At 41.1% G+C, this 23,140-nt stretch overlaps 1 protein-coding gene and 2 long non-coding RNA genes across 8 annotated transcripts; 2 read left to right on the forward strand and 1 right to left on the reverse strand.

Moving 5' to 3' along the window:
• Window positions 1–612: 612 nt before the first annotated feature.
• Window positions 613–6,593, reverse strand: LOC122223654. Of its 2 annotated transcripts, none has more exons than XR_006204378.1 (4): window positions 6,496–6,593; window positions 6,144–6,206; window positions 5,887–5,970; window positions 613–824 (listed from the first exon to the last, which is right to left on the reverse strand). It is a non-coding gene; the product is annotated as an uncharacterized LOC122223654 (long non-coding RNA). The 2 variants fall into 2 exon arrangements; XR_006204379.1 differs by lacking the exon at window positions 6,496–6,593 and adding an exon at window positions 6,330–6,357.
• LOC122223655 lies at window positions 3,230–5,547 on the forward strand. Its single transcript, XR_006204380.1, has 3 exons — window positions 3,230–3,270; window positions 3,650–3,714; window positions 5,517–5,547. It is a non-coding gene; the product is annotated as an uncharacterized LOC122223655 (long non-coding RNA).
• A 3,436-nt stretch (window positions 6,594–10,029) lies between the features above and the next one.
• ATP23 (ATP23 metallopeptidase and ATP synthase assembly factor homolog) lies at window positions 10,030–22,933 on the forward strand. Of its 5 annotated transcripts, XM_042947028.1 has the most exons (8): window positions 10,361–10,396; window positions 13,823–13,868; window positions 14,023–14,120; window positions 14,549–14,630; window positions 17,664–17,846; window positions 18,251–18,388; window positions 19,985–20,068; window positions 22,481–22,933. In XM_042947028.1, the coding sequence occupies exons 6-8, from the start codon at window positions 18,290–18,292 to the stop codon at window positions 22,682–22,684; spliced, it is 387 nt and encodes a 128-aa protein (XP_042802962.1). In that variant the 5' UTR covers window positions 10,361–10,396; window positions 13,823–13,868; window positions 14,023–14,120; window positions 14,549–14,630; window positions 17,664–17,846; window positions 18,251–18,289; the 3' UTR covers window positions 22,685–22,933. The 5 variants fall into 5 exon arrangements, with proteins under 5 accessions (XP_042802964.1, XP_042802962.1, XP_042802961.1 ...); XM_042947027.1 differs by lacking the exon at window positions 17,664–17,846; XM_042947030.1 differs by lacking the exons at window positions 14,023–14,120; window positions 17,664–17,846 and having other exon boundaries at window positions 10,030–10,396.
• Window positions 22,934–23,140: the final 207 nt, after the last annotated feature.

Consider the following 23,140-nt stretch of genomic DNA (forward strand, 5'->3'; position numbering starts at 1 on the left):
CCAACCAATATATATTGAGAATCTGGCTTCAATTTTCACATTTAAGTCATAAATCTATTTGGAATTTATTCTGGAATGATGAATAAGGTAAAGATCTAGTTATTTTTCTCCCCCAAATCTAGCTCATTGTCCTTAAATATTAAATACTTTATCAAATTAACCTTTACTTGATTTACCATATATTAAATATGGCAAATACTCCTATTATACTCAGCCTTTGGATTCTGTTACATGGCTGTTTGCTCATACTCTATTACCACCCTATGTTTATTATTATTGCTTTATGTTTCAGTATCTGATTATATCCCCCTATTTTTTTGGTATTTTAGTGTTTTTTCTCTCAGTGAACTTTGGAGTAATTCTGCCTAGGCAGAACAACAACAGACAAACAACAACAACAAAAAGCTCTTGAAATACTATTGGGATTAAGATTGGGATTGTACTAAATTTATTAATTTAGTGAGAGCTGTGGAGTATTATTACAAAGTACATTATAGAGTAACAAATTTAAAATAAGGCATAGAAGAAACAGAAATAATGTTGACTTAATGAAATATACCTGTATTAGGATGTTTTCAGTAGTAAATGACAAAAGTCCAGATAAAACCCAAGTTTAAGCATAAAAGAGAGTTTATTGGCTCATTTAACTGAAAAGTCCAGTGGCAAAATAGTCTTTGGGCATGTTTGGATCCCTGGGCTCAAATAATGTCATCAGGATTTGGTTTCTATCTTCCAAGTTGGCTTTTTAAGCTTCAATTTTAAATAAGCTTCCATGGAGTAGCAAAGGTGGCCTGTCTACTCCATGCTTATATGGTCTTTAGCACCTGCAATATCAGAGGAAGAGAGTCTTTTTCCTTATAGGGTTAGTCAAAGTATCAGTGATGGTTGTCATTGGCCAGATCTGGATCAACTATAGGAGGAGGGGCAGGGTGGGGAGTTGGGAATCAGTTCCACTTGAACTACACAAGCTACAGCTGGGGAGAAGTGGTTTCTTGAAGGGATGTGGAATAACAACAACAAAAAAAATGCAGGAATAATGTACTATAATACCTACTTACTTATAAAAAGAGGATCTTAAGGAAGCACTAAGAAATAGTAGAGTTGAGGTGCGATTGGGTGGCTCAGTTGGTTAAACCTCTGACTCTTGGTTTCCACTCAGGTCATGATCTCATGGTTCGTGAGTTCAAGCCCTGCGTCTGTCTGGCTCGTCACTGACATGGCAGAGACTGCTTGGGTCTCTCTCTCTCTTTCTCTCTGCCTCTCCCCCAACCCCCTCTCTCTAAATAAATAAACTTTAAAAATTAAAAAAAGAGAAATGTTACAAAGTTAAAGTTTTAAGACTATTTTCAGCATATCAAAAGTTACTTTGGGGCCATAAGGGTAAAAAGAAACCACGTAACTACTTAGGAAAATATGTTGAGAGATTAAGGAAAATATTATCTCTGTTATTAATATTTGTTAGAATTATAATGCTGATTCTTGACAATGACTCTTCTCTCTTTTCTTGATCTCATTACTGTTTAGATCCTCCAAAGTCTTGGTTCATGAATTTATTTTTTTTTTTTTTTTGCAACTCAGTCCTCTTCTTTTCTAGATTTTCCCCCTGTTAAGTAACTCCATTCCCTCCCTCCCTAAGCAAATCAAAAGCCTCTGAATTCTATGGTCTTTCATGCTCCTCTCCCTTCTAATCATTGGTCAACTATAAAGACACTGTTTAGTTGGAAGTCATTGATGATTTCCTTAATCACTACATCCAATGGCCTTTGATCCTCCTCCATGGCTTGCTGTTTCTATAGTATTTGACAAATACTGATTGACCTGTCTTGCTTGAAATGTGGATTTTTGGTTCCTATGTAACTCATTCTCCTGATGCCTCTCTTAGTTTTCTGATGACTTCTTCCCCATCCAGAGCCCTCACATAGAATTTTCAGGTTCAAGGTCTCTGGGCTTAAAACTCTTTCTTTATCAGGCCCCGAGGCCTGAGTCCTTTATCAGGTAAACTACAGGTAAACTAATTCTCAAAAATTAAAATATTTGTCCCAACCTTCCTAGTCTTTTTCTTCTAGTGCTTACCTATATATCTCTCATTTTCCTGGGGTGTTTGTGTGTTATCCAAAACATACCCTAGGCATTCCAAACTTTTTGATTTGTTTAGTGCTGTCCTCTCACCTAGATTATCTTTCCCCAAACTCTGCCTGACATAGCTTTTCTACCCTTTAAAGTCTATTTGAATGCTATCTCTCCCATACAGTGTAGTAGTTAAGGTGGTTTTCAAGGGACAGAACTGGCTTGAAATCCTGGCTCTTGTCTTTACCAGCCATGTGACCCTGGACAATTTATCTGATCTCTGTAAACCTGTTTCCTCTTTTGCAAAAGGGGAGTACCATCCCCTTTTACAAAAGGTTAAACGTGATCCCACTGGTTGAAAGCCTTTCTGTGTATTGCAGGAATCCCATCTCACTTTTTTGCTTCAAACATTGTCTTGATTTATAGTTCCTCATGTTAGTGATTCTGGTATTCATCATACTAACTATTCATCTTACTAGTTTTTCATTAAATATCATAAATATGCAATTATGTTATAGTTATTCTTTCACAATAAATGAGGGCAGAAACTTTGTCTTACATGTGTTTCTATTTCTCACTGTACTTAATAAGAGCTTGTAATTACTGAGTTAATAAATAGGAATATAACCTTTCTGAGATGTTGCTAAATTCTATGAAAATAGAATAAACACAATAGTAATAGAGGAATCTCATATTATTCCCTTACCAGGACCTAGGGAAGAATTTTTCTCAGGTTTCTGTACCAAACTATACTTCTGTCTTTAAAAAAAATTTTTTTTTAACGTTTATTAAAAAAATTTTTTTTTCTTAACGTTTATTTATTTTTGAGACAGAGAGATAGAGCATGAACGGGGTAGGTCAGAGAGAGAGGGAGACACAGAATCTGAAACAGGCTCCAGGCTCTGAGCTGTCAGCACAGAGCCCGACGCGGGGCTCAAACCCACGAACTGCGAGATTGTGACCTGAGCTGACGTCGGACGCTTAGCGACTGAGCCACCCAGGCGCCCTTAACGTGTATTTATTTTTGCGACAGAGACAGACACAGCATGAATGGGGGAGGGTAAGAGAGAGGGAGACACAGAATCCGAAGCAGGCTCCAGGCTCTGAGCTGTCAGCACAGAGCCTGACGTGGGGCTCGAACTCACGGACCACGAGATCATGACCTGAGCCGAAGTCGGACGCTTAACCAACTGAGCCACCCAGGTGCCCTTACTTCTCTTAAACAACTTAAAAAAAAATCTTACAGACCATGTGAAACTTAGAACTATGTTTTGCTTTAGTTGCTAGGGATCTCAGACTAATTTGTGGTAGCATGCCTCTACCAATTACATAGGACCTTTTGGCATGATTATTTTGGGGGTATTAACATACCCTTGCCTTTATTTTCTTTGTTTTCCAATAACCTTTTACCTTTTCCTGTCATTTTCTCCTATTATGGCATATATCTCTTTCTGAGCACACTCAATCTTTTCTGAGACTGGTGGGGGCATTGATAAATTATATGCATCTATAAGATACATTTAAAAAATAGTTCTCTCAGGTTGTTAGAGTATCAAATCTCTTTTGATCTTCTATTTCACAGAGAGCCATCATCTATTTCAAGGTCATCAGGAGAGCACTTCCCCAACTTCCTTCCTCACTTACAAAGTTAGTCACACCTTTATTTTATTTATTTATTTTTTTTTAATTTTTTTTAACGTTTATTTATTTTTGAGACAGACGGAGCATGAACAGGGGAGGGGCAGAGAGAGGGAGACACAGAATCTGAAACAGGCTCCAGGCTCTGAGCTGTCAGCACAGAGCCCGATGCGGGGCTCGAACCCACAGACTGTGAGATCATGACCTGAGCCGAAGTCGGACGCTCAACCGACCAAGCCACCCAGGCGCCCCAGTCACACCTTTAAAAGAGCAACATTACGGGGCGCCTGGGTGGCTCAGTCAGTAAAGCGTCTGACTTCAGCTCGGGTCATGATCTCACAGTTCATGAGTTTGAGCCCCCACATTGGGCACTGTGCTGACAGCTCAGAGCCTGGAGCCTGCTTCGGATTCTGTGTCTCCCTCTCTCTCTGCCCTTCCTCAGCTCCCACTCTGTCTCTCTCTCTCAAAAATAAACATTAGAAAAAATAAAAGAGCAACATTTTATATGTCCTGAAAAATATATATTTGTCATGTGGAATACAGATAAGCAGAAAGCAGAATAGCAAAAAACAGAAAAACCCACCATGTGGTAAGAACCTACATATCGCTGCTTTCATAACCCACTTTTCTCTCTTAACAATGTACTTTACACATCTTTTCTTAACATTAGTCTTCTAAATAATTTTTAACGGTTCAAGGCATCCCACTGATTATGTATCAGGGTAGTCAATCAGACTGCAACTCTACATTCCCTTCCTATAAAACCTGAAGATGCTCTTTTTTTCTTTCAATGTTTATTCATTTTTGAGAGAGAGAGAGAGAGAGAGAGAGAGAGAGAGAGAGAGAGAAAGTGCCAGCAGGGGAGGGGCAGAGAGAGAGGGCGACACAGGATTCAAAGCAGGCTCCAGGCTCTGAGCTGTCAGCATAGAGCCAGATGTGGGGCTCAAACCCATGAACTGTGAGATCATGACCTGAGCCGAAGTTGGACGCTTAACTGACTGAGCCACCCAGGAGCCCCATAAAACCTGAAGATGCTTTTAAGGAAACTAATATAAGTAAACTTCTCTTATTTGCAACCATGTTATCCATGTCTAAGAAGTATGGGTATAATGCATTTCACCTATCTTTCATTGGTGGGCAAGCTGAAATGAACTCCATCCAGCTTAGTATGTGTGCAGTTTTGATTACTTCCTTTTGAGAACTTCCTAGAAGTACACTTCCTTAGACAAAGTATATATACGTTTTAAGGATACAGAGTCCTAAAATGTCTGGGGGGGTGCCTATTTAACTGAGCCCTTGCCCAACACATATATTATTTTCTTTTTAATCTTTGCCAATTTTTTTTTGCATACTCTTTAAAAAAATGTTTATTCATTTTGGAGAGAGCGAGTGTGAGCAGGGGAGGGGCAGAGAGTGAGGGGGACAGAGGATCCAAAGCAGACTGGGAGCCTGATGTGGGCTCAAACTCAGCAACTGTGAGATCATGACCTGAGCCAAAGTTGGATGCTCAAGCAACTGAGCCACCCAGGCTCCCCAATCTTTGCCAATGTAATAAGCATTTAATATTCCATTTATAATATTACTAATGGGACTGAGTATACATATTATTTGCCATATATATGTATTTTGAAATATCTTCATTACTCTTGCCAACTTATAATAGATTTAAAATTATAAACATCCACACCCCCTTTGACATCTTCCTACCAGGTTCCATTTCCTAAGCTATTTATGTACTTGATGTGTGGATCTTATCTCCTCCTATTTCTTTTTTTTTTTAATTTTTTTTTAACGTTTTATTTTTGAGACAGAGAGAGACAGAGCATGAACAGTGGAGGGTCAGCAAGAGGGAGACACAGAATCCGAAACAGGCTCCAGGCTCTGAGCTGTCAGCACAGCTGTCGACGCGGGGCTCGAACTCACGGACCGCGAGATCATGACCTGAGCCGAAGTCGGCCACCCAACCGACTGAGCCACCCAGGCGCCCCTCTCCTCCTATTTCTTTACAGAATCATTCAATCAGTTATTCTCTTTGTTGGCAGTATCTTTAACCTCTGACTACTAGTTGTTGTTGTTGTTGTTTTTTTTTCTCTTGTACTAATAAACACCACTACGTCTCCTCTTCTTAAAGAAAAATCCTAAATTTTTTCTTTTCCTTGCCATTCTTCTCTGGCTACTGACCTTTATCTTTTCCTTTACAGCCAAACTTCTTGAAAGAATTGCCTTCACGTGCTGCGTCCGCTTCATCTCTGTCTCTTCAATTCACTACAAAACAAGATTTACATTCAGGTCTTCAAAAGCCTTCTCTGTTGCTAAGATTTTAACAACGATTACATCCTATGCATATTTATGAAAAAGCAGGGTACAAGATGATTTTCCCCAAATAAACTCAACTGTGTAAAAAACATTTGGGCTGAGAAAACAGTGATAGGTAATACCTGACAAATTGAAGTCACTGCTAGGTAGTGGGGAGGACGGGTGGCTTTTTTCTTTTTACTCACCTGAAAAAAATTTACTTTGATATTAGAACACATTGCAATGTAATATTGGAATTATCAACTTAAATTTTCTACAAGGAAGAAGAAAGCTTAGAGAAGTGACACGAGCCACTGGGCCACACTTACTTTCTTCTCCAGGAGGGCGTGACCCAGAACCCCCCCCCCCCCCCCCCCCCCCCCCCCGGGACACCGGGTGCAGGTGTCCCCGGCGCGGGCACGACTGGATGACCTCCTGAGAGGACAGTCTTGTCTTAGAAAGGCCCTCATGCCCCTCATGCTGATCCCAAATGACCTCTGAGCATCCCGGACTCTACTGCCTAACAGCTTCAAACCGCGGATAACCGCCAATCGCTTCCAGTTGCCCTGGCAACAGCCAGCAACCCTCGCCCCGCCTAACCCGGCGTCTGTAGGTCTTCCCAGAATGCTGCGCGCCTTCTCTCATTCTCTTCTGGTTCCGAGGGCTGGCTCCTTCCGGAAGTAGATGCCTGTCAGTCTCCTGTGACTGCTGGCGAAGAGGCGTTTTTTTCTGCGGAGGGCTGGGGGGGCTTGGGGGGCTGGGGGGTGGGGTGGGGTGGGGGGAATGTTTTGTTCTTTCCCAACATTCAAAATGACTGGAGAGCTAAGGAAAGGCTGTAAAGCCGTTCCATTTTTGTGGGCCCTAGATAAATGGATTAAACCTTATTAAAAAGCTGAAAGATGGAACACACTTTAAAATGATATGCAACTTCACGTGTTGCTGTGACATACTTAAACAACTTACAAGTAAAAAGCAACTATTTTTGCTTTAGAAAACGAAGAGAAGCCCAAAAACAAAACAAAACAAAACACCCACGTCTCAGCCACAGAGAAATAAACACTGGGGTAGCCTTCCAGACTCTTGCCACAGATACAGTAAATGAAATTTCAAAATGGGATCGCGTTTATGCTGTTTTGTAACTTAACTTTTATGAATATGTTTAAAAGGACACTACAACAATATGGTTTCACGTATTCCATTGTATCTCTTGGACACTGAAACAGTTTCTGTCCTTTTTGCTCTTGTTTGGTGCTGCAATGGAGAAATGAAAATCCTTGTAGCTAACTCTTTGCTCATGTTCTCATTTCTTTGTGATAATTACTTTTCTCTTTCTAACTTAGTCCTTTGTGTTTGCACTTTCTTATCTCTCCCACAACACCTTCCCATTCCACTCTGTCTTTATACTGTAAAGGGATGAAGGTACACACACGGCATCCAAAGCCTACTCAGTTTTTTAAAGTTTACTTTTCTGATTGTAAAGGTAATATGTGCTTATTGTGGGACACTAGGAAAATTCAGAATATAATAAAAATATCCCAGTATCTAGGCATCTACTGATCATGTTTTGGTGCAATTTTTTTCCAGTTTTCCTTCTTTGTTGCCTTCAGTGATGAATATTGAAAAAAATATTTGCTAATTTGGTGGGGGAAAGTTACAGCTTTTACTTTGCATTTTTTTCCTTATTCATGTAGCTGGATAGGATTTCCAATAGTATTTCACATGCTTACAGGCTATGGTCCATGTCAGGCCCCATCTTCTCTAGCCTTTCCTTAGTGTTGCAGACTCATTACAATAACTTGTAATGGCGTAGTTTTCTATATGTTTATGTGGTAGCTCCCTAACTAGATTGAAAGTTGGTTGTGTGGTCCTGGATAAATTATTCAATATTGCTGATCCCACTTTCTTTATCAGCAAAATAGTGATAATAACACTTATTTTGCAGGGTTGTAGTCAAGATTAGAAATAATGAATTTAAGGTGAGCTCAATAAAGTGGCTTAAAAAACTATTATAGCTTTAGCAATCTGTATTTAGGAGGTGTTCATGTTTTCATATTTCAGATGAATGAATAATCCTAGCAACCCATCCAATTTGTGTGTTTTTCATTTCCCCCCTCTATTAGCCCATTCGTTTTGCCCTTTTATGCTATTTCTTCATGGTTTTCCTTGTAATTACAACATGTATCCTTGACTAAATAAATCTACTACAAATTAGTACTTTTACCACTTCCCAATCAATACTAAGCCAGTAGAACACTGTTTAACCCACGTGACTTTTGCTGTCATTTATTCTACATACATTTCATTTTTATCTTTCTATGATTTTTTTTTTCTTTTTACCTTTTGACCTCCTTCACCTGGTTCTCCCATTCTCTACTCCCACCTCTGGCAACTACCAAGCTGTTCTCTGTATCCTTGAACTTGTGGGCTTTTGTTTTTGTTTTTTTAGTTTGCATATCTGAGAGAAATCATGGTATTTGTCTCTCTGTGTCTGACTTATTTCACTTAGCATAATGCCCTCGCAGTCCATCCATGTTGTTGCAAATGGCAAGATTTCGTTCTTTTTATTTTTTGACTGGACAGTATTCCGTTGTGTATTTATACCGCTATTTCTTCATTCATTCTTCAACGGACACTTAGGTTGCTTCCCTATTTTGGCTATTGTAAACCATGCTGCAGTGAACACGGGGTGCATATATCATTTCAAGTTAGTGTTTTTGTTTTCTTCGGCTAAATACCCAGAAGTGGAATTGCTGGATCATATATGTTGGTTCTATTTTTAATTTTTTGAGGGTTCTCCAGGCTGTTTTTCACAGCGGCTTCACCAATTTACATTCCCATTAACAGTGCACAAGGGTTCCCAATTTTCCACATATTCATCAACACTTGTTATTTCTTGTCTTTTAGATAATAGACATTCTGAGAGGTGTGAGGTGATATCTCATTGTGGTTTCGATTTGCACTCAATCTAGATATTTATGAAGCACTCATGACACATAAAGTACTCTTTATAATCCTCAAGGTCTCTTGAACACGAATAATTTCAATGTGTTTCTCACATAAACCATGTGCTCCTCTTCAACCTCATCAATTCTCTTATTATTGCCTTCTCAGTCTCTGCCATTATGCTTGGTCCATCATAGTAGGTGCTGAAGAAATATGTGAATTGAACTGGGTAATTTAGTGGAAAAAGAGAAACACAAATTAGTTAAAACCCGACAAGTTGTGATGAAAATGATAACAGATGCAAAGTACTTGGTACGCTGGGAGACCAGGAGAGAATAATTTTGATTAAGATATCTGGGAATACCTTGCAGAGTGGGTAGATTTGATCACGACCTGGATCATAAGGACTGAGGAAAAGGGCTTAATAGATGGAAGTGAGTTAAGGCTTGGAGATGGAAGGAAACTGGTTGTGTTATGTTATCAGAAAGTTATTTGGGGTGGCAAGAGAGCGGGGTGGGTGAATGGGCCCAGGTGAGACAGAAAAAAAGTAGTTGTGTCCCACATTTTGAGGATTTTGAGATGACCAGTCATTATAATTGCAGCTTTCAAACGTTTCTGAGAAGTACTGCTTTCAATATGGCTTGGGATGTCAGGAGACAGGTGGGCCAGACTGCAATTGGTCTGCTGGTTGGAAAAGGCAAGGGAGTGGGACGGTGCCTGAGACCTTCGGAGCTTGAAGGGACTTAGTGGCTAGTACCGAGGAAGGCGTGTCCACAAGGAGGCGGGCTGCTTAACCACGCTTACGAGGACGGGCCAACCAAGCCAAGGGGGAGCAGCGAAGCCCACAGCAGTGTCCGAGACGCTTGCAAGGGCACTTGCCAGGCTCGAGTCTTTCCGCCTGTAGGCGATCCAGAGCCCCGCACCCTCTCGGCCCCCGCTCCTCCCTGGGCATCTAGCCCCGCCCCTTCCCGCCTCTTCCCGCCCCTCCTCGTCCCTCCCGCGCCTCTGGCCCCGCCCCTCGCCTGGTCTCTAGCCCCGCCCCTCCCCGCGCCTCTCGCCCCGCCCAGCGTCCCTTGCTGGGCTCGGAGGCCCAGCAGCCGCAAAGTCCTCAGACACTGTGCGTGGCGGTCACCCTGCCTGGGGCCGGTTCGGCCGGGCACAAGGAGGATCTGGGCGGCCCGGTTGGCGGGAAGGAGGTTGCCTTCCCCGGGTCTCATACCCGGCCGCCCGATGCAGGAGGAAGCAGCGGCGAAGTCTGCGGGCGGCATGGCTGGAGCTCCGGACGAGAGGGGGCCCGGTTCTGCTGCGGGGGAACAGGGGCAGCAGCAACACGTCGCGTGCCAGGTCTTCCCCGAGCGGCTGGCTCAGGGGAATCCCCAGCAAGGGTTCCTTTCCAGCTTCTTCACCAACAACCAGAAGTGCCAGCTTATGCTCCTGAAGACGCTGCAGACAAGTAGGAACCGTGACCCGGAGGCCGGGGGTCGGCGGGGTGGTGTCTGCGACCCAGAGGGCAGGGGTCTCTGGGTTCACCCCCAGGTGTGACATGAGCAGGGTTCAGGCATCTCTGCGCAGAGTCCGGACAGATTCGGCCTCGTGGGGGCGGGGTGGTGGTGGTGGTGGGGGTTTGGGCCTCAGTTTCCCTATCAGAGGTGGTGTTGGGGCCTTTCAGCCCTACTCTTGCTTGTGGATTGAGGGAGGAGTCGGATAGAAGTTTGCCCTTTTCAGTCACACTCACGGGTCTGATAGATCCTCTGATTTCTCATGTAAATTATGCAGCAGTATGGGGACTTCAGCGTGTGGGCGAAGCAGAGTTTTAAAGAGACTCGTTAATTAAGGCATTACTGCCGGCAGCGCAAGAACAGTTTTGCAAACTACCTTCGTTGGAAGGGGTTCTTAACCTTCATGCATGGATGGGCTTCCCAGCGTAGAAACCTCTGAAATGGACTACGAAATCGTGTGCATGCATCTATCTGAGTGCATTTTTCTGGGGAGAGAGTTCTAACTTCATATTCTGGAAGAGGCCACGGATCCCCAAAGAGGCAAGAATCACTGCTGTGGGTTAAATAGGGACACAACTACCTACTGACCAATTTCTCTAGCCCCAGGGACATTACACTAGAGATTTCTTAACTCCTTTACATTGACATGGACTTCCTAAATTTACTTCAGATACATTTAGAAAATCGAAGTCTTAAACCTACTTGTCCAAAAGCAAGGTTACTATTTCATAGCTGGCCAATCACAGTTCAAAAGCCAACCACCTAGAGATTTTCCAGCCTTCTTGAGTTTAGCCGCATGTTAGGGAATCCAGGGAGCGGGGAGGGGAAAGGGGCTAATGGGAATGATGAGGTTGTATTCACTTGGAAATATGTATCCAATGCCTTCTAAGTTCTGGTGTGGGGAAATACAAAGATGAGTAAGGGTCTGGACGGTGCATTTTAGAAGTTGAAAGTGGAACGCAGTGGAAAGAGCCGGTCTGCAGAGTTGGATATAGGTTCAGATCTGGTCCCTCTCCTTATCAGGTGTGGAAGACTGACTTAACTCTCTGATCTCCTTTATCCTTATCTGCACACACAAAAAGGGAAGGGTAGGGATAAAAATACCTCTTTTAGGGTTGTGAGGAATGGATTTTATAAATGTAGATTGTGACCATGTCAGGAGCTGAGTAATGGCTAACTGTGCTTACAGTGGAAGAGACAAACAGTGGAGGCGATGTAGAGAAAGGATGTGAGGAGGGTGGCGAGCTGAGCATGAACCCCAGTAGGAATTAGCAAGTCTCAATTAGCAAGAACCCCTGGAGGGTTGCTGGGAGAAGTGTTAGTGGTATTAAAGCATCAACTTATAGCTTTACAATCCTAAACCTGGGACCTGGCCTCAAGGGAGATCTTTGTTCTCTCTCTCTCTTTCTCTCTCTCTCTCTCTCTCTCTCTTAAATTTAAATCCAAGTTAGTTAACATATAGTGTAATGATGATTTCAGGAGTAGAATTTAGCGATTCATCACTTACATCTAAACCGAGTGCTCTTTTTTTTTTTTTAAAGCAAATCCATTCTAAATACTTCAGGTCCTGTCTGAACCACTGTGCTCCCTGCACTAATAATAATAATAATAATAATAATAATAATAATAATAAACTATTATTATTTTAGTAAGAGTACTATAGACTTTGGAACCCACTTCAACTTTGTAAAACTCTCTTAGTTGCTTGAATAATAAAACACTTAATATGGTTCTTGATGCCTGATATACACTAAAAACACTTATTACTAATAATTGTTTTACTGTTCATACTCTTAAGAGGGGGCAGTTAAAGTAGTAACCTATATCTGTCTTTTTCATCTCCCTACTTTTCTTTTACTCACTTGTTTTTCCTTTCAGCACTTAAAAAAAAAACCTTGGTTTCGTTTTCTAATTTTTTGCTTATGTCATATGGTATGCTGTGCATTTGTGTGTTGAGATAAGACCCCTATGTGGAAAGATGATATTAGAGGCATTTGGGTTTGTTTTACTTTCCCGTAATTATTACAGGCTAATAGATGCTTAGAAGTGGAAGGTCCTGGGGGCCCCTGGGTGGCTCAGTTGGTTGAGCATCTGACTGCAGCCCAGGTCATGATCTCGTGGTCCGTGAGTTCAAACCCTGTGTCGGACTCTGTGCTGACAGCTCAGAGCCTGGAGCCTGCTTTGGATTCTGTGTCTCCCTCTCTCTCTCTGCCCCTCCCCCACTTACGCTGTGTCTCTCTCTGTCTCTCAAAAGAATGAAAAATGTTAAAAAAAATAATTAAAAAAAAAGGCAGTGGAAGGTCCCACAGGACCTTCGCACACTACACTGGAAAACCACTGTGCCATCACTGACCAGAGAGTTTATACACCTCTGCTGGAACAGGTTACCAGTTCTTCGAGGCTCCTTGTGGCTACCTGTATATTGTAGTCACAGCTTTAATTGTTGGGAAATCCTTTCTCATACTGTAACTTCTACTCTTTGGTCCTTGTTCTGCTCTCTGAACAAATATTATCTGCATCTATTCCCACACGGCAGCCCTTCAGATACTTGAGGCCATTGTGGTCCGAGTTAAGATTTTTATTCTCCCTTCCACATCCACATCAACAACTCCTTTCTTGCTTCTTACTGAGCATAGTCCTGTACTGTTCTAGTTGCCTTCCCCCGGGGAAGAGCTGAAGTTGGCAGGTCCTGTTTAGAGTGTGGTACTTAGAATGGGACACTGTTACCCTGCGGTCTGATCAGGAAAGACGCCAACGAGCCACTTACTCCCTTCCTCTCATCTGGATGCTGTGCCGCAGCTCATTTCTATGGAGAGGCCCCAGATTCCCTCATTCTTTTGGTATATGCTTTAATGCAATGTTTTCGATCATGTAACTAAACATGGGCTTTACAAGCATGTTTGATATCATTTGAGATGTTTAGTAGTATTCAGGTATTTGTGTCACAGTTTTATTTCATTAAGGACTTACTTTTATGTTAATTTAAGCTTGTCTTTTCATAACCATCTTTTACCAGTTTTAAGATAGTATTACTTCATTAAGATTTGTGGCTTACTTTTCTTTTTTTTTTTTTTTTAATGTTTTTTACTTATTTTTGAGAGACAGCAAGACAATGTGAGCAGGGGAGGGACAGAGAGAGGAAGACACGGAATCCGAAGCAGGCTCCGGGCTCCAAGCTGTCAGCACAGAGCTCGATGTGGGGCTCGAACCCACAAACCATGAGATCATGACCTGAGCCCAAGTCAGATGCTTAACCGACTGAGCCACCCAGGCGGCCCATGACTTACTCTTTCATAATATCCTATACTGCTTTTTGGAGAATTTAATTGGTGCTCTTTTTTCCTGATTAGCATACCTAATTGAATCAAATATCTTTCTAGATCCCTACGTCAAACTTCTACTTGATGCCATGAAGCACTCAGGTTGGTAAGTAAATCTATTTAAAGTGGTCGTCTGTATTCCGGCTGCTAAAAACAAACAAACAAAAAACACCCCAATCTGCAACTTCTGACAGTTTTTCACTTCTGGCCACAAAGCCTTTTCCATATGGTAGGTGTTGGTGATTCTGCATTCTTTCCAGACAGGTCTGGCTCTCTTCAGACATCTTCCGCCCTAACTCTAAATCTCTGGCTCTACCGTTCACCTCCGGTATTTAGTAAAGACCACACTTAAAGTCTTGTAAGTAATTACCAAACCTGGCTTTCCCGCTCTACCAGCCTCAGCATCGTCCTTCATGGAGAAGAAATCTCGGCTTGTTATGTAGGAGCCTTCCGGGTGTTGTTGAACCTTGAGGAAATTAGAGAAAGTGACGTCTGAGGTCCACTTCTTCAGTCTGGCCCAAGGATAGCAACTCCAGCATACTTCCAATGTGGCCTTAATCAGTTGACCAGATGCTTGATGGAACCTCGTCATGGGAGTTGAACTAGGATAGATTTTGCAGGGATGATTTCCTTATTTTACAGATGAGACAACTGAGTCTTGAAGGTGTTAGTTTTGAGAGGGCTTGATGTTATGGGGCTCCCGACTCCTTGCCCAGGGCTGTTTCCCTTGCACCACTCGCACACTGCTTTTGCACATTGTCTCTTTAATCCATTCTTGCCTTTTAGTGCTGTTAACAAAGAAAGACACTTTTCTTGCGAAGACTGTGATGGAAATGTCAGTGGAGGTTTTGATGCTTCAACATCTCAGGTAGGTATTTTTGCCAAGTTGTTCTCTTTCCTGATGTTTGCTAAGCACCTTCCACATGCTGGGCGTTCTGTTTGGTAGACTTTGTGTACGATTCAAAAACTGAATCTTATGGTTCTTACTCTTAAGGAGCTTATGCTTTCCTAAGGGAGATGAGCCACCAACACAGAGAATGATAAAAATTTGAGGGGGGTTAAACTATTTTACGTGGGTGTAGTTACCACAATGGGACTGTGATATGAATGAAAAATACCAACAGATTCAGCTAGAGCATATAAAGCTTCTTCAGGGACAAAGAAGACAAAGACTGTTGCCCACAGAAGGGGTATTGTGAGCAAAGGTGGTGTATTGGGAAAGGACAAAGTATATTTAGGGAATGGCATGTTGTCTAGTGTAGCAGGAGGGCAAGACTGTGTGGGGAATATGGGGAAATAGGGTTGGAAAGAAAGGTAAGCCATATGGTGGGAGGCTTTGAATGCGTAGTTAAAGAGTTTCACCTGTACCTGGTGAGAAGTGATATACCTTTGAAAATTTTTGATTAGGGGAATAAGGTTTCTCATTTGGAAAATATGGCTAATGATTATATCTGTCTCATAGAACAGTTATTAGAATTAAGTGTGATACCTCATGTAAGGTGCTTAGCATAGTAAGCGCAGTAAGCATTCAATAAATATTGTTAGTTTTAAGTAATTGGAGAGTTTTGACAGTATCTTGGAGTTGGTAGAAGAATTACATTACCCTCATGTGATGAGGGTAGATGAAGGTTTTATAAGTAACACCTCCCATCTTGAACAATCCCTGTTTAACAATACTTACTTGTTTCCTCCTGGGGAATTTTATATATATTTTCGTTATTTATAGCTGTTTCACAGTAATCATGAGAAAAAAAAAAAAAAACAGCATAGGAATGAGAGGTCTGGGTCTTGGAGTCTGGTAGAATTGAGTTCAAATCCAGTTCCCCTGCTTATTGGCTGTGGGGCTTGGGCAAGCTGTTTGCCTTATGCTCAGTTTCCTCATTTGTAAACTGATAGTAACAATCCCTAATAGCTCTCAAAGTGGGTCTTGGTAAATTCATCCCCCCCCCCCCCCCCCCACCGCCCCGCCTTGGGGTTAAATAGAGTGGACATTTTGAACTTGTATCTTACTTCTCAGTAGTGTTGAGCATTGTTGGGCACTCCTTTTATTTTTTTTAAATTATAATTTGTATTGTGAAGTGTTTCATTCACACAGAAGAGCAAGAAACCTATACGTATGCTTTTGGTCACAGTAATAAAATGAGCACCCGTGTAACTGCCACCAGATTTGAGAAATAGCACATTGCCAGGATTTCAGAAGATTGTGTGCCCCTCTTGGATCACATTTCGTCTCCCTTTCTTACTCTGACTTTTGTGATAATCATTCCCTGCTGTTCTGAATAGTTTTACCATCTCTGTGTACAAACAATGTGTTATTTAGTTGCCTGGCTTTTAAGTTTTATACAGGGAATATTTTGAGTTCTGTGTGATACTTTGTAGTTTTATGAAATCACGCAGTAGTTAGTTTCCCGGAACAATTCTTTTGTTGAGCGTCCTGAGATTCTTCCATGTTGTTGTACACACCTCTGGTTTGTGTAGTTTGGCTGTTGTATAGTGTTCCTCTGTATGTCTATACTGCACTTTACCGTATTTATTGTTTCCAACTTTGTTATTAAGAACAATACTGCTGTGAATATTTTTCACATCTTCTCCTGGTGCACATGTGCAAAAGTCACTCCTGTGTCTATGCCTAGGAACAGATTACTGGGTCATATAATATGCATACACTTGGCTTTAGCAGGTAATGTCAGACATTTTCTTCCCCTGGTTTCCAGTGTATGACCCTCTTTGCTAGCTCACCTCCCTCTACCAGCTGTTACACGTGGAAGTCTCTTAATCCTCGGTGTTAGATCCCCTTCTTTTCTTCCTCTGTACTCTGCCAAGGGGATCTCATTTCTTTTCCTAGGTCAGAGCTCTCTTTTGAACTTTATATCTGTATATCCAGATGCCCACTTAGTACCTACCCTTGGATGTCTTAAAGGCACCCGAGACTTCACAAATTTGTTCAAATCCAAACTGATGATTTATACCATCCCCTATCCCCACCCAACCTGGTGTTGTAGTTTTGCATATCTCAGTGAATGGTACCACCATCTATCCTGTTACCCAAGCTAGAAATGTAGAGATCATCCTTGTACCTCTGATTCCCTTCCCATATTCTATCACTAACTTTTGTCCAATTTGCCTCCTAAATATTTTATTTTTTTTGGGGGGGGTCTTACTGTCCCTGCTCAGGTACCATTATCTCTTGCCTAGAATACCTCATTAGCCTTCAACCAGTCTCTCGGCACCCAGTTTGGTCATCTGCTTATTTTTACAACTGGAGTCAAAGGATAAAAACAAACAAAAGCACCTCCCTGTCTCACTACTCCCTTTCAGTGACTTCCCACTGTTCTCAGGATACAGAGTGATTTGGCTCTAGCGGACCTCACCAGCCTTATCTCATGCCTGTCGCCTGCAGCTCTGTGCTTCAGCAATACGGGCCTGCTTCCAGCCTCTCGTTCTGTTCCTTAAGTGCTCCTCTCCTTTGCACAGGTTGCTCTGTCTGGCAGGCTTCCTTCCCACCTTCAAATTTAACTCCTAATCATCCCTGAGATCCTCATTTAAACATTCCTTCTGCAGAGAAGCCTTTCCCAATCCTCCAGACCAAGTCAGGCATTCTCATTGTATGCATTCATGACATCTTGGATTTTTCTTCATGACACCTGTCATTGCACGTATTTAAACATTTTGGCAACTGTTTGATTAATTTCTAGGGCCATTAGTATATATTATAAATTTTAATTATAAATTATAAGTAGTAGATCTCAATAAATATTAGTTGAAGGATGAATGTTGGATGAATGTGTATATCATTCATGTTGGATGAATAGCACATATCTCAGTGTCTGGAACATAGTAAGTACACAATAAATGGTAACTATTATTACTAGGATCCCTCATGTCTTTATTATTCTTATAGGGTCCTGCTCAGTGTGCTGTTGGCTTTTTGCACTTCTTTCTGAAGGTCTTTCTGAGGATTTTTCCTGGCAATTCTAGTAGAATGAGACAGTGGTGGTCATTCATTGTTGATTCATTGCTCATTCAGAAACTTGATAAGAAGCAGTTTACATATATTCTCATTTAATTCTCACAATTCTCTGAGGTAGGTACTCTCATGATCTCCTTTTTATAGTTGAGGAAACTGAGGCACAGAGACAGAGGTTAAGAAACATGCCCAAGGTCACCGAGTTAGTAAGGAGTGGGGCTGGAGTTTGAACCTGTCTGCTGCATTCCAAAGCCCGCTCCTAATATGGTGCTGTGGAGTCCACCAGCTCACCGAGGATGGCATTTAAGTGCTGCTGTAGTTGAGAGAGAAAAGGGAGAAGTTGGTCACTGGGAAGGCTTAATGGAACGGGTACATTAGAGCCAGACCGTGATCAGTAGGTAGGTGTAGGGTTGAGGGAGTAGGGTGGGTGAAGGCTCTGCCCAGCTGGTGAGAAGATGGGATTTACAAAAAGAGAGTGGATATTATAAATATGGAACTTCCCTTATTTTGTTGCCTCCTAGATTGTTTTATGCCAGAACAACATCGGTAGTCAGGCCCATATGAACAGAGTGGTCACCCATGAGCTCATTCATGCGTTTGATCACTGTCGTGCTCACGTCCACTGGTTCACCGATGTCAGACATTTGGCCTGCTCGGAGGTGAGTCTTGTCGTAAAAGATCTTCTTCCCCCTGGAGCACTCTGAGTTTGGACATTTTATTGAAGCATAATTTACTTAAACATATTCCTTTTCTTACGGCCGTGGCTTCATGCCATTCTTAGGTTTCCGTTTTTAACGACTGAACACGATTTTGAGACACGAGACATTTTAAGCATCTTTTTAGAATTGTCTGAATTATAACCTTTAAATTCTAATACTAGTGGTGACTTGATAATTATAAACTATTTTTCCTTCTGTGGATTCTTACTTTGTTCACCACAGTCCATTGAGGTAGATGCTACCATCCCCATTTTATATATGTCGAAAGCGAGGCATTTTTTAGATCCATGGGTTCGGAAGTGGCAGAGGCAGAATTACAACCTGAGTTCTTAACTGGTTTGTTGTGCTCCCTCCTCTAGGTAAAGCTCTTTGCTTGCCTGAGAGTAAAACATTTAGTCTCAAAAATACAACGTAAGAAGTTTTTTTTAGTATTAAGCACATTGGATTGTTCTCAGAAGCGCGATATATTTATGCTCTTAGACGTATGTATTTAATACTTGCATTTCATTACTTGAAGAGTGCAATGTGCTGAGAAGTTAAAAAAACGAATATACATTTCAAGCTGATGCTTTATAACTCAGATTATTTTCTCTTTCCCTTGAAATGAATAAGCAGCCCCATTGCATCTAATTATAACTCATTATTTGGAGAGTACACTGAAACCTGAGTTTTTAAGTAAGTCTCTCTCTTGGGTGTTATGAGAATGAATGCCTGTGAGCCAGTTCAAGTGTGTTAGGTGCCTCGAACTCCTCAGAGGAACGAGGCCATGGTATTGTAGAAGTAACAAGAAGTGGGCCATTTCTGGCTGCAGTGCTTTGGCAAAAATGTGGCCAGGTTGGCTGTAGCATCTATGTCGGTAGTTAGAAGACTGTTTCATCTATTGAAGCTGCATTTTACCTTAAAAATATAGTAAATTAGAAAATATGCCCTAACTTCAGGCTGTCATGCTCATAGCATGACAGGTGTAGAATGTTCTTGATTCTTTGAAAAATTAAGAACTTAAGTTTCAAGAACTTAATTTTTCATAGGACAGTTGCTGCCCTGGAGGAAGGCATGAATTTACACAGGCTTAAGGGAGGTTCCAAGAGAGTTGTGGTGTTTTGGGCTAGCGGTAGGAGGTTCATATTCTCAAAGAGTCTTAGATACTGATGTATTCAATTTTAAGCTCACATTGAAATTCGCTTTGTAGATCTTTGAAAGCATGCTTTCTTGAAGTCTTTTTGGTAATCTATAGAAATATATCTTGTAGAAAGTGTGGACTTTAACTCTGACGTCCAACTTTCTGACTTTTGGTTCCAAAAGAAATTAGTTCTTTCAATAAGGTTATTGTATAAAGTTTTGAAAATTCCCTTTGCTAAATGATTGACCGCCCCCCGCCCCCCGCCAGCCCGTTTATTTTGCATTGTCTAGCATAGCTCATGGATATCTGCTCTTTAAAAGTCTATTCTCAGAAAAGCATGCTAATGTTAGATTCTCTTACAATTTTTATAGAGCACGAGCACTTATTTTCCTTTTGTTCACCTGTCTTTGTGATAGGTTCGAGCTGCTAACCTTAGTGGAGACTGCTCACTTGTGAATGAAATATTCAGGTTGCATTTTGGATTAAAACAACACCATCAGGTAAAACTAACATATGAAATCGCTTACCCTCCAGAGTGCTATGAATGGAAATGATGAATAAAGAAATGAGAAGTACGTTTAGCATTTGAAATTTGAAAGAACTACTTATATGGAAAGAATACAAAATACATACTGTGTAAGGCAAACAGATGGAATTTAGTTTTACTTTTTATTTTATTATTATTATTTTTTTGTTTAAAAAATTTTTTTAAGTGTTTATTTTTGAGAGAGAGAGAGAGACAGAGACAGAGAGAGACAGAGTGCAAGAGGGGGAGGGGCAGAGAGGGAGGGAGGTCACAGAATCTGAAGTGAACTCCAGGCTCTGAGCCATGAGCACAGAACCCGATGCAGGGCTCAAACCCATGAATTGGGAGATCGTGACCGGAGCCGAAGCTGGATGCTTAACCGACTGAGCCATCCAGGCGCCCCTAGTTCTACTTTTTAATTACGGGTGAGCTGTGTGACTAAGTGAGAGGTTTTAATAGTGAAAAGAACTACAATCTTGTTCTTGGGGTACTTTTGGAAGGGGGAGAGATAAAGAATGGACGTGAAATCACAGCCTGTCTTCTATCCAAGCAGTACTGGACTTAAATTTTGAAATGACCACAGTATTCTTGAGTCAAAAAGTAATACCTTTTGACAGAGACTGCCCTGCCGCACAGATTATGGCTGGTAGTGCCCCTTTCCAGGCCCAACGATGTGATAGCAGAGCTTTGAACTGGCACGGACTTGATTATGATAAGTGTCTCTTTTTCCCTTGGATAGCAGCAGCAGAAAATGAATAGAACTAGCAACAGGATGGAAAATATATGGAGGTAGCAGGACCCTGCTACCCTCCCTGAGAGAGAGAGAGAGAGAGAGAGAGAGAGCACGTGTGTGTGTGTGTGCAGGAGTGAGCAGGGGAGGGGCAGATCGAGAGGGAGAAGAGAATCCCAAGTAGGTTCTGTGCTGTCGGTGAAGAGTCCAACGTGGGGCTCGATCTTACTGTGACATCATGACCTGAGCCGAAATCAAGAGTCAGACACTTAACCAACTGAGCCACCCAGGTGCCCCTGAAATCGTAGTTTTAATAGAAATATATTATATTTTGAGAAGAATTAAACCTGACCTGTGGTCTATACATGTGTCTTCCCAAACTGTAGCTCCAGGAGATAAGTTTTTACCGTGCTTTTTCTTCCTGGAAGGGAGAAATTTCCTCTTTCTGGCAATTGTTGTCATAGCTCCAGGTGGTTCTTCCTCTCTTTCTTCTTCCTTTCTGCCTGGAGTGTATTTTTAAGATCGTTGGTTAGTGTAATTTAGGTCAAAAGCACTGATTTATATTTTCATACTAGTGAGCATCTCTGGCTCAGGCATGCTAACCAGGGTGAAATAAAATAGGGAACACACATAGAAAATGAATGATTGACAGGATGCACAGCCATAAGAACCAGTATTTGGTTATTTTTCATGAAAAGGTTAAATGCTATTCTTTTGAGCTTTAGTTTGGGCCTAGTGGAGAAATAAATTGATTTAAAAGTCTCCAAGAATTGGAATGGCAGGACCTAACATATTTAGGATACTGAGAAATTCTAGCCTATTACTGTGTAACATTAGATAAATTATTTTCTTAGGTACCCATTGCAAAGAATGCTCAGGAAAAAAAAAAAAGTTGTTTGATTTTTTTTTTTCCCCCTGAAAAATTAAGACGCCTTTAAATTTTGTGTGTGTATGTGTGGTTTCCTCTTGCCTCCATGGGAGAGCGCCCCTCTCGAAGGAAGAATTATCTATTATGGGCCATCTGAAAAGTAGAGGAGAGAGACATAGAAGTAAAGTATGTTTTAAATCTATTTAAATTTTATTAAAAATCCAACCAGAACCTTATTTATAGAGTTTTGTTTTGTTTTGATATTTGCAAATTGGGACTGACTATTTGTTGGACTGCCTGAAACTTCAGAGAATGACGTCTGGTTATATTACTGGAAATGGTGAAAAAAATGGAGGAGGTCTTACTTATACCTAAGTAATTTTAGGCTGAGTTTAACATATTCCATAACTTAAGAATTATGTTTCTACTTTCTTTTTTTCTATTTTATTTTATTTTTTTATTTCAGAGAGAGAGTGAGAGTGCAAGCAAGGGTGAGGGGCAGAGGGAGAGAGAGAGAGAATCTTAATCAGGCTCCACTCTTAGCACGGAGCCCAATGCAGGACTCGATCCCACAGCCCTGGGATCATGACCTGAGCTGAAATCAAGAGTTGGACATTCAACAGACTGAGCCACCCAAGCACTCCAATGTTTCTTCTTTAGAATGACATAAATTTGTAAAATAATATGAAAGGGAATTAATTCTGATGTGGTTAGACATTATATAAAATATTATTTTATGATTAATTTTTCATATAAAATTAAAGCCATATACTTTTCTTTCTCCTTAGACTTGTGTGCGAGACAGAGCCATTCTTTCTATCCTGGCTGTTAGGAATATCAGCAAAGAAGTAGCTCAAAAGGCTGTTGATGAAGTTTTTGAGTCTTGTTTCAATGACCATGAACCTTTTGGAAGGATCCCACATAACAAGACTTATGCAAGATATGCTCATAGAGACTTTCAAAACCGTGATCGGTATTACTCAAATATATGAAGACAATGACATTTTATGTTATGGAGCTTCTGTGATCATGAAGAAAATATTGTTCTCAAGTGGACAAATATATAAAATGTAAATGATCAATTAAATACATTTAAAACACAGAAGATGCTGATTCTAGCGTATGTTCAGAAAAAGTGGCTGTGGTAAAAGTGAAACTGTCTTAAACTCCAAGGCAAAAATTGTAACTTTACAGTTAGCCATTTGGTAAATAAGGCAAATAAATTACATTCTTGTATTTTCTATGTTGTACTTGTGTTTTTTTATTATTTGTATTTTTAAAAAAATTGTGATTTGTTTTTATTACATGTGGTTATTTTAAAATTTGATTATGGGGGCCCCTGGGTAGCTCAGTTGGTTAAGCAACTGACTTTGGCTCAGGTCATGATCTCATGGTTCATGAGTTTGAGCCCCGCATCAGACTCTCTGCTGTCAGTGCAGAGCCTATAT

The sequence above is a fragment of the Panthera leo genome, chromosome B4, assembly GCF_018350215.1.
Source record: "Panthera leo isolate Ple1 chromosome B4, P.leo_Ple1_pat1.1, whole genome shotgun sequence".
In the NCBI taxonomy this organism is placed as follows: Eukaryota; Metazoa; Chordata; class Mammalia; order Carnivora; family Felidae; genus Panthera; species Panthera leo.